At 45.2% G+C, this 15,730-nt stretch overlaps 1 protein-coding gene across 4 annotated transcripts in view; it reads left to right on the forward strand.

Annotated features, from left to right (window-relative positions):
- The window catches only part of RORA (RAR related orphan receptor A), a 353,466-nt gene that overhangs the window by 315,527 nt on the left and 22,209 nt on the right, over positions 1-15,730 (forward strand). For all 4 annotated transcript variants that reach the window (XM_017816916.1, XM_017816919.1, XM_017816917.1 and 1 more), the window contains one exon: positions 13,229-13,314. In XM_017816916.1, the coding sequence (XP_017672405.1) occupies positions 13,229-13,314 (86 nt within the window). The remainder of the gene's footprint in view (positions 1-13,228; positions 13,315-15,730) is intronic.

Raw genomic sequence — 15,730 nt, forward strand, 5'->3', positions numbered from 1 at the left:
GCCCCTGCCCCTGCCCCTGTCCCTGTCCCTGCCCCTGCCCCTGTCCCTACCCCTGTCCCTGTCCCTGTCCCTGCCCCTGCCTTCCTCTGGGCCCGGAGAGAACGGTGAACGGAGGAACCAGGAGGAGACCCGCTTTGCTTTCGCTTTTCACTCCTCCGTCAGCAACAAAGAAGGTGGTTTTGAATTTTAAAGGATTTTGTGGGAAAACAGTTGCCTGTGTGGTGGTGTTCAGAGAGCCTGCAGCCATCCCTGTCCCTGCCTGGTTTGCAGTGCGCTGCTCTCCTGCAGACGGTCCTGTGCCTCTGGTAACCCGGAGAGGGAGTTCTCATTCTCACCGAGTCCATTAATAGCCCGGGATGGGTGTTTGGTGCCTGAGCACCTTCAGCTTCTCACCCTGATTTGCTGAAGATTGTCGGAGTTGCACTGACAACGTCAGCGACACCCTCAATTCAATGGGGTCTTTTTCTGTAGAATAGTTACTTGGTTAGCTTGTAGTCATTATTTTAAATTTTGCTATCTAAGCATGTTAAGGTTTTATTGGTATTATTCCTTCAACAGCAATATTGGTTACTCCAGGCATTGTTTAAAAGCTTATTTTTTTGCAATTCTTAAAGAGAGATTTGGCTTAGAGCAAAATCAGTAAGGGAAAAAGAATTAGGAAATCAAACCCTTCCTTTCCCTTTTTGAACCTCTCGGTTTTCCAACCTCAAATAAGTACGTGAAAGGGGTTTAACAACTTTAAATTGGATTTTGGAATGTCAGATGACTCTAATAGCCTTTGTACACAAATAACAACAGAAGAGCTGATTATTGTTTCTGGGCTCTGTGATGCACTTACGTAATCATTAATCTTGGCACTTCTTTATCTGCAGCAGATTAGGAGGCCACTGTCATTTTGAAGACTGCCATTAAGTAGACTTTGTTAGTGTTTAAATATGTGAAGCTTAACTTTAAGCTTCCTTAATGTATGCAGTGGAGGTATCCTGTGGTACAGCGCTGCAATCGAGCTGTTGTAGTGAGTCTCAGTCACATATCTGCTGCCACAGTCTGACCTCAGACACGGGTTTATGTACAATGTTTGTTAATCAGCCTCTGAAGACACTCTGAAAGCTTTTTAAGCGTAAAGCATTAATATATCCGTTTGAAACAGCGAGCAAACTTGCTTTATCTACTACCTTTCAGTTGGTTTAATCACCAAGAGGCAGGAAATTAAATGCTGTGAAATGAGTAGACAGAAGGGGTTTTAATGAAGGTCGTAGCACCTAATCTGATTGTGGCAAAGGAAGAGCTTTTGCTAGACCTTTTCTTTTCACAAGCTTGTAATTCTCTAAAACGTTTTTGTGGGCAACTCATTTTTTTTTTCTTTCATGATCCTTGTCATGAAATGAAGGTTTTCAAACAGAGTGTGGTGTATATAGACATCATGAGGGTATAAAGAAGCACAAAAGCAGAGCCAAGTCCAGGGAAATAGCGTGAGCATGGTTAGGGGGGGACATCACTGTAATTTATGGTTTGAAGAACATGTTAGGGAAAAAAGCTTTCTCTGTGACAGGAGTGTTTTTGAGGCTGTTTGATAGAACTGATGGTGCATTTATTTTGCTGTAAGCCAGAACCCATAAGACTTCCATCTCCTCTGATACCATCCTGCACGTTCTCCCTCCTGGTGCAGTTTTTGGGGCCAGGTCATAGTGTTTTCCTCCTGTACCCTTTTCCAGGGAACATCAGAGGGAGAAGTGCATGCTGGGCTCCAGACAGGCAGAGCTGCCCTCCTGTGGCTTCTCCATCATCCCTGGCCAGCCAGGTGACCCTGGGCCACTTCACAAAGCTGAAGGACCATCGTGTACCTTTGTGCAAGTCAAGAAAGTACCACAAAGGCTACCAAGGAGTTCTGTGACCTGTCCAGGCAGTTGTTGCAGAAGCGATGTAACCTTCCTTTTGATCCCACATGTACACTAATACTGTTCCCTCTGAAGTGGGGCAGGGGCTAAATGAGGTGTCTTTCCTGGGGAGGAAAACACAGATATTTGTTCAGCAGAGATTTGGGCCTGCGTCATAAAAAAACACTGTAAGCTTTTGCTGATGTCTGTACTTACTAGTGTCTTAATATATATCGGGAAACATCAGCTGTAAATAATTTCTTGGGGTTTGGACTGTAGTGCTATTTTCATTGAAATGGAGGAACCCTAGGTATGGTTAATGTGTTTTATGCTCCCCTTCCAAGCCCCAGGGGAATAGATGAGGCTGCATTGGCTGAGGATGTGGCTTCCCCTGGTGTCCCTGGGCTTCATTAATCCTCTAATGACCTCTGCTGAGGACTCCTGAAGAGGAGCTGGGAGAAAACAACACACATGCTAGAAATAGTGGCAGTGGAAAGCATCCGTGGATTAAAACCAAGTGACCCTGTGTCAGCCAGAAAGATTCAGAATACAGACTCCAGAAGAACCTCGTGTGTGAGGAACCTGGTGGTGATTTGCTTGTAATGGCCATAAATCACAAAGGGAGTTGCAGAATTCATGCTCAGTATTGGCTACCATGTGAATCCAGGCAGGAGGTGTTGGAGGGAGTTAATAAATGAGTGAGTGCAGCTAAAAGGCTTTTTACTGTTTAGAGTTCTCAAGTTGGTTTTGGTTGTTATTGTTCATCTCTTAGATGAATCATCTGAAAATGAAAATTTAAACTAGACTATTTAGAGTGTACCTTTGTGAGAAGCTAATGATTCTACTTGGCATACAGCATCAAAGGAAGCCTTTTTAATGACATCAAATTCATGTACAGCCAAAAAGAAAATATCTTAAAAATGCAGATGTAGTCACTTCAGAATGATGGATGAAAGTCTGGGTGAAACACTTTTTTGTTGGTTTTTTTTTTTTTTTTTTTTTTTTTTTTTTTCCCCTGCAACTTTTTCTTCTAGAAATAAATTCAGGTTTTGAGTGGTTTTTCATTGAAGTGCAACTCTCTTGGAAGGACATGGCTTCTGCACCAGCCTGGCTCTAACTTAATTGTGCAGAACCTCATTTCTCAATGCACAGCAACACATCCTGCGATCTCTGCCGAGGGCAAACCCTTTATAAAATGTGGGCAGCATGGCAAAAACGGCAGGAGAGGCTGAATTGTGACAAACACTTGGTTTAAGAGGCCTTACTGGGTTCCCCTACTTGGTTACCTCTTCTGAGTTCATTCCATGTTCCTTTCTCCAGAGTGACTCGCTCCCTCTGGGGAAAAGTCTCTCTCAAAGTGGAGCTTGGTTGACTGGAAAGGGCCGGGGAAAGGTGTGCATTGTGGTGGAAGGTGTGGTGGTGAGGAGCTCTAAGCAGAGACCACCTTCAGGGCTGTGTGAGACATGGGCAGTGCTGGGCTGGAAGGTGCCATGAGCAGGAGGAATGAGGCTGTGTGTGACCCACAGTCTGCTCACTGACCTCGTGTCCCTTTGGCACTGGGCCCTGTCACCTGCTAATGAATGAAGTTCAATTGTTAATAACTTTGACACTGTGTTGCAAGTGATTGGTTTTCCCAGGTCTGTGTGTTTGGGTGGGTTTTGTTGTTTGTTTTGGGGTTGTTTTATGACTAGTACCTGTGGGTACGTTGGAATAGGGACTAAAATGATTGCCTTCAGAGTGTTGATAATTTCAGATTGTTTGCAGCCTATGAAAAATACTTCAGTGAAGGCTGTTGAGCTGTGGTAGCTGTGGCTGACTTGCTGAAGTGGTGCATAAAATTGACAAGTGGTTGATAAGATCTTCTTTGTTTTCCTACTGCAAGCAAATAAACAGAAATGTGAGATGTTGCCCTAAGCCAGTACAATTAATTAGGGAAAAGAAGGTGGGAGGGCAGTGTTGGAGTCTACAAATGCCAGTCTTCAGAAGACCCTGTCCAACACCTGAGAGTAGCAAAGTTCATATCAAATGGGGGCTCTGTGCATTAGTCTGTGAAGCAAATGTCAGAGGTAATTTAGATTTTGACTCCAAAATGCTACATTTCTACAAGACTTTATTTATTATAACCAATTCTATATTAGTTTCTTCCAGAGATTTAGGAAATGGGATAGAAGTATAAATACATTTAAACTTTTCAGTACAGGTTTCTTTCTGGAGGAAAGGGGGAGAATGCATTTAATATTGCCCAGCTTACTCCAGCAAATAAATGAATTGTATTCTCCTGCAGATTTCACTTTTTTTCCCTCTCCACTACTAGTACAGAATGAAAGACCAGCTTCAGGAAGGAGAAATTGGTGTAGATTTACTTTTCCCAATGTAAGAGAAAAATAAGTTGCAAAGACTACGAGAACCTCAGTGTGATTGAATGTACAAGGGCACTTGCACTGCCTCAAGGTGCTCACACATCTTGGCCCACTAGCTCCATTCTGTTGGTCGTTTTTCCTGTGACAGACAATGTGCAGTGGTTGGTTTTAGCAGCACAGGGTAGGTTTGATCATGGCAGAATTGTGTTTGTACCCCTGCTGCAGGTGTTCCTCTTCACAAATGCTCAGGGTTAGTGGTTATCTGTAGGAAAAATTAGGGATGTCAAAGCCCGAGTGAACTCCAGAACCCTGTAAAAAATACATCAGGGAGGCACATAAACCCCACTTGCTGCTTGGGAAGAAATGCAGGAGCAAAGCAGAGTAGAAAAAGTCAGTGCTGGCAGTTCCTGTGGTAAGAGCTCACACCTCTATTGCTTCTAAAACTTGTGTTTTGTGTAATTTTGTCAAGAGCAGTGCTCTGTAGGGGTGTAATTAAACCTGTAAGCTTGGTTTTTAAAAGTGAAAAAGGGAAGTAACAAAGTCAGACAAGAAGCAGGGCTGTCGAGCAGTTCTGTGGCAGCTTCCATCTCTTCAGTCCAGAACGCTGCAGGTTGGGTGCTCTGGAGGTCTGCTCACAGTTCCTTGGGCCATAAGACCAAAACCCAAGATTTGGCAGTCATCTGAGGTAGCTGTAGATAGAGGTAGAGATAAAGAATGATTATCCTGCTTATATAGATAGAGAAAATGAGACACCAGCTACCATCCCCATTCTCACAGCATATCAGCACTGGGGAGGATTATAGTATTTATAGTATCCATTTCTTGACATGCAGTTCAGGGCCTTGATTAAAACTGTATTATATTTCATTAGAGAATTACATGATTGCAGTGGCAGTGAGTTTTCTTTTCTTGTGAAAAACTTTTTCTGAATTGCTTTATCTAACAAGAATTCCATTTAGCCCAGTCAAATTAATCATACTCCAAGCTGTGTTCGTTAATTTTCAGCCAGAGGAAGAAAAGGGGGATGAAATCGTTGAATGTTTATTCATAAGCACCTGAGCCACCAAGAAAGTGAGAAGTCAAAATGGTACAGAAAAAAAAAAAAAGGTGTTTTATGAAATTTGGAAGTCTCTTCTGACCACGTGGAAATTATCAAACTAGTCTTCAGATGCCTTGGTTTTGAAATGCACAGGACATTGCATAGAAACGCTTCTCCCTTCCCTCTTTCCCAGCTCTTGCTCTTTGCGGTGGAGCTTGGTTACTGTGTTGTTCCTGTGTGCTGTGCAGTGAGGGGATCTCCTCCGCTATAAAAAGACACATTTGTATTCAGAGTTGGGTTTTTCTGGGTTTTAACTCCTCCTCAAAAGAAGTTGTTACAGTGTCCGTATTTTCAGCCATCTTCATTATTTGATTTAAGCTCATGAAAGTAGTAACAAAGCTGGAGCTTTTGGAACTCCCTGGATTTCCCAAAGTGGGAGGATGTCAATTGTGTGCCCTGGATGTAACAAGGGGTTGATTCTCCTCTGTGCTCCTGGACAAGACAACACGTCTGGATGCAGCAGAATGAGAATATTTCTGGATGGGTAAAGAAAAGATAGTGGAGAGAGAGAGAAGACTGTTATACAGAAGGAAATTAAAATCACTCAGTGTTGTACACATGAATGAGAGGGAGTAAACATCCTCTCTGAATTCCTCTAAAACTCCTAAATCAATTTATAGCTTGTTTGTGTTCGTGACCACTTGCACAAGTCCTACATTGTTGGTGTTGGGACTTGGATTTAATTTTTCTTCATGGAAATTAAGAATATTACGATATTATGACATTCAAGTTTTTCAGCAATTTTCTATTTGAATATGACATTAAAAACATAGAGACCTCATACAACAGCTTCACTAAAACAGTTTTGCCTGTTAGAGGACCCAAACCCTTTTCCATCTTGCCTTCTCTCATTAGGTATTCAGGTATTCTTTGTTGAAGCCAGTCCTTGATGCGATACCAAAGCTTTGATTCTGTAAGTTAAAATTTGTACCAGTAAAATTTCTTGACTTAAAGCAAAACAATAGCCCTGAAGTGATCCTGACAGGAGCACAGGAGCTCTTCCTGCACCTTCAACGTGCCCAAGTCAGTGACAGGTTGAAAGAATTGAGGCTGATTGCTAAAAGTCAGCCCTGCGGCCCCAGCAGGCTCTGGGGGTGCTGTTCTGTTTGTCAGGGATCTCCTGGGACACCCTTTGGAGGGGAATGTTTGCGGGGTTGGGAGGGCAGTGTCAGGTGAGTGCTCAGGGATCCAGCTGTGCCCAGGCCCACAGAGCTTGTCCTGGCATTGCAGCATTTCTGCCCCGTGCGTTTGAGGTGTTGCTCATACTTTACTTTTAATTAATACTTTGGTGGCCATGTTCGTTTCTACTCCACCCATCACACCCACAGACTTCAAAGGATTTGTACCAGTATAACCCCAGTATTTATTTTATTTTATTACCAGTGTGATTTCCTAAGGAAACAAGTCTTGGAGAGGTTGTTTGTGTTTGTCTGGTTTTCTGCCCATCACCCCAATGCTCCTGATTTCCAGAGTATTTTGGCCAAATTTGGGAGCATCGGCAGTTCCAAAGACGTGAAAATGGAAAAACATACCCAGAAAGTTCCCCATCTGATACCCCCTGAGGGCCACTGCACAGCTGAGCTCAGCTAGAGGAGGATCTGTGATGGAGAGGAAGACACAAGGAATATCCTGTGTGCTGGGAAGGCTTCTGCTGGAATTTCAGCCTTACTGGACCTGAGAAGGTCCAGCTGTGAGACACAAATCTCCGGGATACTGGGCTTTGGTAGTTCTCCGGATCTCCTTGTTGCCAGGTGTATCCCTGCAGGCTCCTGGTGTGCCGTTCTGTGGGGGCCGTGTGTGGGATAAACAGCCCTTCACCAGGGATGGGCAGGAACATTGCACAGCTCTGCTCGGAGCACTGACCGGGGGCTGTAAAACCGCCTCAGCTGGGTCCCAGGCAGCTCCGTGCTCAGCAGCACTCGGTGTTTGGGGTCTGTGAGGGGACAGGTCCCTGGGTGCAGTGCTGGGTGGCAGAGCTGTGCTCAGCAGCACTCGGGGTTTGGGGTCTGTGAGGGGACGGGTGTGGGTGCAGTGCTGGGTGGCAGAGCTGTGCTGCCACCAGCGCCGGGCTCCGCGGAACTGCAGCGCTGGAACTGCAGCGCTGGGAGCAGCAGGTGTTGGCAGGCGGGGGGTTTGCAGCCAGCTCAAATTACCGAGGGTACATGACAGAGCAAATTATTTAGGTAATGAAGCTGAAAATGCAGGAAGATTAGAATATTATATAGTAAAATCATTCCTTGTTAATTCAGTTTGTGATCAGATATCATGTTGCTTTAAATACCACATTACATGCGGTACCCTTGTTTGAGTCAATGAATATGTATGACTGTGTCACTGAATATGCATGCCTCCTAATTTAATCAATATACTTACAAACAGCACTAGCAGGGATGTCTGGCACAAACTGCAGCCCTTTAGAAGCAGGTTGGCCCAATTTGTCTGTGTATCATGTTTGTCTGTGAGCCCTTCTGGCTGAGCAGCAGAACAGTGAGGTGGGGACAGGTGAGCCACGTCCGGGGAAGGAACTGAAACCTTTGCTGCAGTCAGGGAAGGGGTGACTTCTTGAGCAGTGCCCCGAGAGCCAGGAGGTCCCAGCTGCCACCCTGGCTGTTGTGTGTACCCCACATCCAGCCTCCAGGCAAGCCCTCAGCTCAACCAGCACTTGGGGTTGGCTTAGGATGCTTTCCCCGGAAAGCCCTGGATCCCAGAAGGATGTGCAGTGCCCACAGAGGTTTTAAGGAATAGAGACCAGTCTGGCAGACTAACCAGGACGTGCTTAAGTCCATCTTTGCTGAGTGAAAAAGGAAGGTGTGTGCCTGGAATTTCTCTACCCTGGGAGCTGTGCCAGGGACCATCTCAGAAGTTCTCATGGCTCAGTGGTGCCAGAGCACACAGGCAGTCGGGACCCCTTGGACTGGGGGGGAAGGGAGCACTTCCCACACAGGTTTGCCTTGCCAGAAAATGCTAATTTTTTAATTCAGAATTAGTAAGAGACAGTCAGATTCACCCAACTTTCACCTTCTAAAAGTTAGGCTTGTAATTAAGGTATCATTAAATTCCTTCACTGTTGAGTGAAGAGGAGGCATCTCCACTCAGGGGTTCATTTTGCTTGTCTTGAATAAGATGAATCATGCTCTTTTTCCTTCTGCTTTCTCTTTCTCCCTTCCTTTCCTTTTCTCTTTCCTTCTTCCTCCCTTCCTCAGCACTGTAGAAGCAGACAAGACAATTAGCTTCAATCAGGTACCCAACTTTCAAGATAGCTCAGGTCAGCGAGGTGAATCTCACCTAAAAGGCAGGAATGGGAACCAATATTTGCTTCCACTGAAGAGCCCTTCCCAGGATACCAAATCTGAGGTTTCATACCTGTTGTGAATTGGGAAAAAAAGTGTTATTTGTGTGCATGTACCATTTTAAAATAACAGTGTGAAAGCAGGAGGAGGAACAGAAAAATCCTTTCTCTACCCCAAGACAATTAATTCACTAGGAACAAACATTTCATTCAGACACCTCAATGGGGAGGAAGAAACTTCTGTCTTTGGAAAATAATTTTTTCTTCTGAAAAATATGTTCTTCAGGGTGGACTGGTAATACACTTTGCTGTGTTGAGGCTCAGTGTGTTTCTGTTTAAATGACAGAACTGGGGAAAAGGATGCCCTGTGCTTTACTTGGCTGCACAGCCCTGAATTGAGTCTGCCCAACAAGTCAGAAGGGAAGAAATTCGAGATTATGATGAGCTCGTGCAGAGCATTCCCTCACAAACACAGAATTGGATTTTCTTCCTTCTCTCCTGCTCGAACTGGACAAGGAATAAAGCAACATTTCATGGTGCAGGAATTAACAAAAAGGGAGAGGCTGTCTAGAGGGTTTGGTTGGAGGAGGAAGCTCCAAAAAGGCAGGCAAACCCAGTGAAACTGTTCCAGGTTTGGGGAACAGGAGGGAATAAGGCATATTCTTGTGTTTCAGGTGCCAGGAAAAGATGTCATTTCGTGCTGTCTCTGGTTGTGTGGTAGGCACATTCCCTAGGAGTGAGGTGGAGGCAGTGTGTTATTGCAGCATACCAGAGCTGCTTCAGGCAGCTGCCATGTGCAGACAGTGCATGGAGGAAGAGGAAAGGTTCAGGGGGTAAAAAGAGGGGTCTTTACCCTGTGATACTTGGGCTCAAGTTCCTGTTCTGTCTGATTTTGAGCAGATGAGAGTCCACACTCCTTTTTCCTGCTGTCAAATGAGGATCATCTGATATTGCAGAAGGGAAGTCTGGTGATAGCACAGCTCCAAGTGAAGGCCCATAGACTGAGAGGTGGTGGTGGGTGTCAGAGGCCCTCTCCTGTGGAGATGAGCTGGTGTGACATCAGGCTGTAGGGATTGCTGCCTCCAGCCCTTGAATGGTCCCTTCTTTCTCTCAGGACCTGTTTCTGTAGCAGCTTGTTCTGTGCCTGCAGTGGGTCTTGGAGCTCGAGCTCGCATTTGTTGCTCTTGGTGGTTTGGTTGGGCTTTTATTCCTCCTCATTGCTGCCTTTGGCACAGGACATCCTTGGTAGTATTCTGGAGCACTGTTATTTCAGGGTGTGAAAGAGTCTTAGGCCTTTAATCTGGGAATACAAACTACATCTGTCACCTGGGTATCTGTGGCGGTTTCTAAGCAACCACAAGAGTTTATTTTTTTCTGCAATTCATATTTAAGAAATAATTTGCTCATGCATGAACCAGAATCAGCCTGAGCACCACCCCAGGAGACAGAAATTGTAAACTGTAATTTAGGCTAATTCTAGTCTAAAACATGAATTAGAGTATTTTATGTAATCTTGAAAAATATACCATATAAATAAATGTAAGCACAGAACAGGTACAATTAATTTGAGCACAGTAGGAAGCTTTAAGTAACTCTGGGAATGTGAGAAACCAAGTCGGAACATATTCTTGACATGTAAAAATATTTCCCACCTGCCTTGTTTGCATAAGAACAAGGTTTTAGCAAGTACATATTTGCATGTCAAAGTTAAAAGTGGGGAAAATATTTTCACCCTTGTAAGAAAAAATGCATAATCTTGGCGCAGGCAATTTGCATTTAGTGAGTTTAAAGTATCTTTAAGTCCTTTCATGCTCTGTGGAAAGTGTATGAACGTGACAGGGGTTCCATTTCAATGAGTGCATTTGCAGAGGCCCCACGTGGAGCAGTAATTGATCTGATCTCTCTGTGCATTCATTTCTGCTACAATTGGTTGTGGCAGTCCCGAGTGAGTTCTGCTGCCGAGATCCAGCCACTGGCCTGTGTCTCTGAGTGAAACAGGAACTTGGAGTTTTAAATGCTCTGTGCCTGATTGAAAGGAAGTACCTTGAAGATGTAAATTTGAGTACCTGATTTGGTGCCGTTGCTCATACAAACGATGGTGGGTAAATGCTGGCACAGCTGGAGCCTGTGAATCTGTGGAGATTCTCTTCTGCCAGTAAAGCACCCTGGAAAATGCATTTGGGACTAATTATGGCACCTTTTAGACTATTACTAACCTAGCTTTAGGCCATCACTTTGAAGGCATGTTACATTCCTTCAGAAACCCTCTGCAAATGTCCTGTTGCTTAAGAAATAGGGATTGCATAGACAGGCTTCATGGGTGATTTAACTAACGTGCTGGAGATTGTAGATAAACCAGATCCAATTATATCATACCTCTTCAAAATAAGGCAGTAATTATGTATATAAATGGGAAATGTAAAAAATGCATTGCCATGGAGCTGTGGAGATAAGCCTTGTCAGTGCCCTGTCCAAGGAGCTGCACAAGGCTGCTGATTCACTGCAGCACAGCAGAGAAATAATCCTGTGTTGGAAAGGCACCACTGGGATTTGGTAGAGCTATTCTGGAATTTGCCCACAGGATTGCTCTCTGAATTTGAACTGCACATTGTACAAATCCTGAGTTTCTGTGGGTTTCAGCCTGTTCTTCAGTCTGTGGATGTGAGGGGGGGTTGTGCCGCCCTTTCTGCTCCAAGCTTTGTTCATAAACATATGATGCTCCAGTAATAATTTATGTAACACATTAATGAAACAGCACACACGTTATTTTCCCCTTTTATTAGTTCACTTCCTGCTCCGTTGTGTTTAATGTGTTTGCTGAGAGCAAAGTGAACTAAAAACCATTTTGGGGGAAGAAGTGTTTCCTTCCTTAAGTGTCCTAAACAGACCTTTTGATTTCAGCCTGTGGTTTTGTCACTGCAGGGACGGTGGGGGATCAAAGGTCAGGAATACAAAGGTCCTTACAATGGAAGGAGGTGCAAGTGGTGTCCTGCTGTATGAAAATGTCCTGAAAGCTGCAGTGAACTGCAGTGCAGTCCATGGCTGTTGGGCACTGCTTTCCCCAGCAGACATTTCAGCTGCTCTTGGATTCCTGGGAGCAAATAAGTCCCATTTGGGTGCTTCTCAGCTGCCCCCATCATTGCACTTGGTGTCACCTGGAGAATGTTTTGAAGGAATATTTCAGCACAGTCAGTGCTGTGGTACAAGTCTTCTGCTCTCCTGCTTTATAGTTATCTTATGGTTTGGGCCAGATCCTGAGCTGCAGTGAACTGGAGCACACAGGAGCACTGCAAGATGATTCTTATTTAATATTAAGCAGCCAGTTAGGGATTTAATAGCATGTAAAATGCAGTGTTTCTAAGAGCAGACATGAATTTTTGAAAACAGTGTTGAGTACAACTGAAGTTAAGCTACTGCACTGTAAGACAGTAGCATTAGATGGGATTTTATGTGTTGTCATAGCTAAACTGGATGAAATATCAGCTCTCTTGAACAGGCAGGCAGCTGGTGACTGGATTTCAGTTCCTCAGGAGATGAACAGCACTTGCTAACGTGTCACAGCTCCGGACACAGCACGAGGGGTGTTTGTCCTGCTCAGACCAGGCCGGGTCAGGGCACTGCTGCAGCCTCATCCCGACCCCACTGCGGCACAGGGGGGCTGTCCTGGGCTCTCCAGTCTCTGCCTGGAGCAGGGGGTGTTTGTGAGCACAGCCAGGCACATGTGAGATGTAGGCTGCTGCTATTCCATAGGGTGAAGCAGTGCCTTACACAGCCCTGTCCAAACAGACTTACCAGTAAAATACTGCAGCCAGGGACTCCAAAAGAGTTAAAAGTTCCCTCTTAATCCTACATGCTCAGATGGTAAGGTGCTTGATTTAGAGATAATCACACAGCGAGTTGAGTTCAGTAGGTGTGTTTATATGGATGGATTTCAATACAGAAAATGAGGGCTTTCACACCTTACAACTGCCCAGCATTTCCAGGCTGTGCCGACTCCTCTGGCTGCAGTGAAGGGACTCAGTGCTGCTGTGTGTGCTCCTCCCTCGCTTGTTCTGTGGGAGAGCACACACAAATACGTGCTGATGGCTCCCTTTCTGCTCAGATACAAAAGTTATGGATTTTTCATGCAAAATGTAGTTGCTCTTCACCTTGTTCCCCCCCTTTAGGACTGGCCATGGGAGCTGAGTGGCCCCTCTGGGAAAAGTGGTGCATTTGATTCCAGGCAGGGCAAACTTTAAAATTGCCTGCTATGATCTCACATGAATGCGATTGGAAGAAACCTTTCTAGTGTCATCTTAGCTCTTTGGCCAAAATGTGAACTCTCCTACTCTTTTTGGCTTTGAAATGCTGATTCCAGCCTTCTTGTGGGTTCTTAAACACCTTCTCAAATGACCCATTTTAATAACCCAAAAGCTATTATATAACGAGCAGCCATAATTTAGTCCAAAGCTCTAGGGGATCCTTGCAGTTCAGCAATGAATAGTTAATGCAGTATAATGTTTAGCAGGTTATTAGTTTTCACTGTACAAATGCTGATCAGGGAATGCTTTTATAAGGTGTTTAAAAGAAAATGTAATTAACTGGTTGCGTGCTTCTGTTGCAGCTCAAATTGAAATTATTCCATGCAAGATCTGTGGAGACAAATCATCAGGAATCCATTATGGTGTCATTACATGTGAAGGCTGCAAGGTAAGCTTCTAAAATATTAAGTCTGAAAACAGCACTTAGCCTTTTGATAGTGATTATTTTCCTTCCTTTTTTTAAAGAGCAAGCAGTGGGCCTAAGTAGGATCAGTGGATTCCATTTCAAAGAATATAAAACTGTTGGGGATTCTGAAGCACTGGTTTTATTTGGGTTTTAAATAGTACATTTCTGTGGCACACACACCTGCACTGCCACAGATTTCAGGACAATCCTCAGACTCACAGTTGTGCTGTGTGTGCTGTAAACTGCCTTTCTCTGAGTCAGCAGAACAGGGACAGGAGGATGATCTGCTTCAGGCAGAGCAGCAGGAGTCAGCTCAGTGGGCTCAGCCGAGGGGGAGTTGGGCTTTCTTGCCTCTCCCTCTCTGCTTTTGCTTTGTAAACTGTATGAAGCTGTGCTGAAATAGGTGAGAGCTCTCTGCCCCTCTCTTTTGGTTTGTACTCAGCTACAGTTACAAATCCATTCTGTTTGGCAGGAGGTGGTGTTTCCATGCCCCTGGTGTTCAGCAGGCTCAGGTCCTGCAGGAAGCAGTGCCTGTTCCCTGCAATACAACCACTGCTGCGTGAGGTTTGGGCTCTGGATTTTGTCCTGGAGCTGTACCTTGGTAACTCTAGTGAACAAGGGTTACACCAGCAGCATTTCTATTTTGTTCACAAGCAGGAATTAAACTGGGCAATGCCAGGTGAGAGTGGAGTGAAGTGGTCAGTCCTTTTGCTCACCAGTGCAGGATGCCAGCCCTGGCTTGGGGTGACACAGTGTGCACAGCCAAGCTCCAGCTTGTTGCTCTCTTCGTGTGTGTACATGTTGCAGTCCCCTGCTGGTAGGTTTTCTGCTGTTAATCTACACTTCAGGGATGAAAAATTTATGACAGTTTTTAGTCTGCTCTCCTGACATGTTTGATACCACAACCCCTTCTTCTCTGCATTCACATTATAAAGATTTCTTCTGTGGTTTTCCAAAGATTTTTGTGTTTTCAGTAGCACATTCTCTGAGTCTCATGGAAGTATCGGTAAGAAGGAAGGAAAAAGAATAAATTTTAGAACCTTAGAATGATGTGGGAAGAGCACCTTCTGCCCTTTCTGACTGCTGTTGCTATGGAAAATGCAAGAAATGCACTAAAAATGTATTGATAACAAAGTGATGACTTTTTGCAGGTTTATGTGGCTGAGCAGCCTTTATCAGATGTCAGCTGAGGGAAGTGGCAGACGTTTGCAGGAGAGTTCTGCTGTGGGACTGTCTTGTCAAAGGAGATCCAGTTGTGTTCAAGGTCCGAGACCTCTTTAATCCTTAGGTGGTCTGGGACCTGGATACATGAGAGGCTCCCTGGAGATCCCTGGCAAACATCCTGGCACACACAGACAGGGGTTGGTGTGGTGCTCTTGGGCCTTCTCCACACGGCTGTGGTGGAGCAGGAGTGGCTGCTGAAGGACAGGAATGGAAAGGAAGGGAAAGGGAAAGGAAAGCTGCCAGTCCTGGTATCCTTTGTGTGGTCCTCATGCAGCTCTTCAGCCTGGCCTTCCCCTGAGGGCTGAGTGAGCAAAGCCCCCTCCAGAAGCAGCAGGAAAGGGGGGGAGCAGCCCCTGTGCTCACACTCACCTTGGGGAGGAGGAGCTGGCAGGCCCTGGGCACTGCAGGTGGGAGACAGGGCTGTCCGTGGAGCATTCCTCCCTTGGAGGGACTGCTTTCCCAGGAATAAATGCAAATGTGAGTTATTAGGAGAAAGGTCCTTTGTGCAGCAGTCAGAACAACAGATGCCTGCTGATAGTGAGGAATGTGTGTGCAGCTCCTTACGTGTTAGAACAAAGGATTTGCCTTTGAATGCTGGATAAATTGCAGGACTGAGGATCCCACTGGCATGGTCAGCTGGTGGGAAGGGCAGAGGGCAAGGCAAGCAGGCAGGTGTGCTCAGCACACTGAAACACATCTGGACCTCAAGGCAGAGTGTGCTAAGGAAAACAGTGGCCCATGAGTTTGGCATTTTCTCCCTCTCTTGGAAGAGCACAATAAAGTTTGGTGGCCATACAATTTCAGGCAGAATTTAAAAGCCAATGAATATCAACTTAGTTAACTGAGTTCTTTTCCTTTCAGGAGAGAAATAACTCTGCAGCTCAGTTGTCTTAGTGCCAGAGCCCAGATGACCTGCAGGTAGTGACAGACAGGGCAGTGCTGGTGGGCACAAGTCACAGCAAGAGTTGAAATGATCATGACCTAAACGGCACTAAAAGGCCCCGCTGTGGCTGATGGATTCTGTTTGTGCTACACCTTTCCACAGTAATGTCAACAAAGTCTCACCCAGCAGAACTATTTTGGCTGGTGAAAAGGTTGGCATAGCTTGGCTTCTGCCAGAGGAGCCAGGTGTGTGTTGGAATGGGTTTTTTTCCCAGCTTTTCTGTGGCTGTGA

The sequence above is a fragment of the Lepidothrix coronata genome, unplaced genomic scaffold (genome assembly GCF_001604755.1).
Source record: "Lepidothrix coronata isolate B3197 unplaced genomic scaffold, Lepidothrix_coronata-1.0 Scaffold58, whole genome shotgun sequence".
NCBI lineage: Eukaryota > Metazoa > Chordata > Aves > Passeriformes > Pipridae > Lepidothrix > Lepidothrix coronata.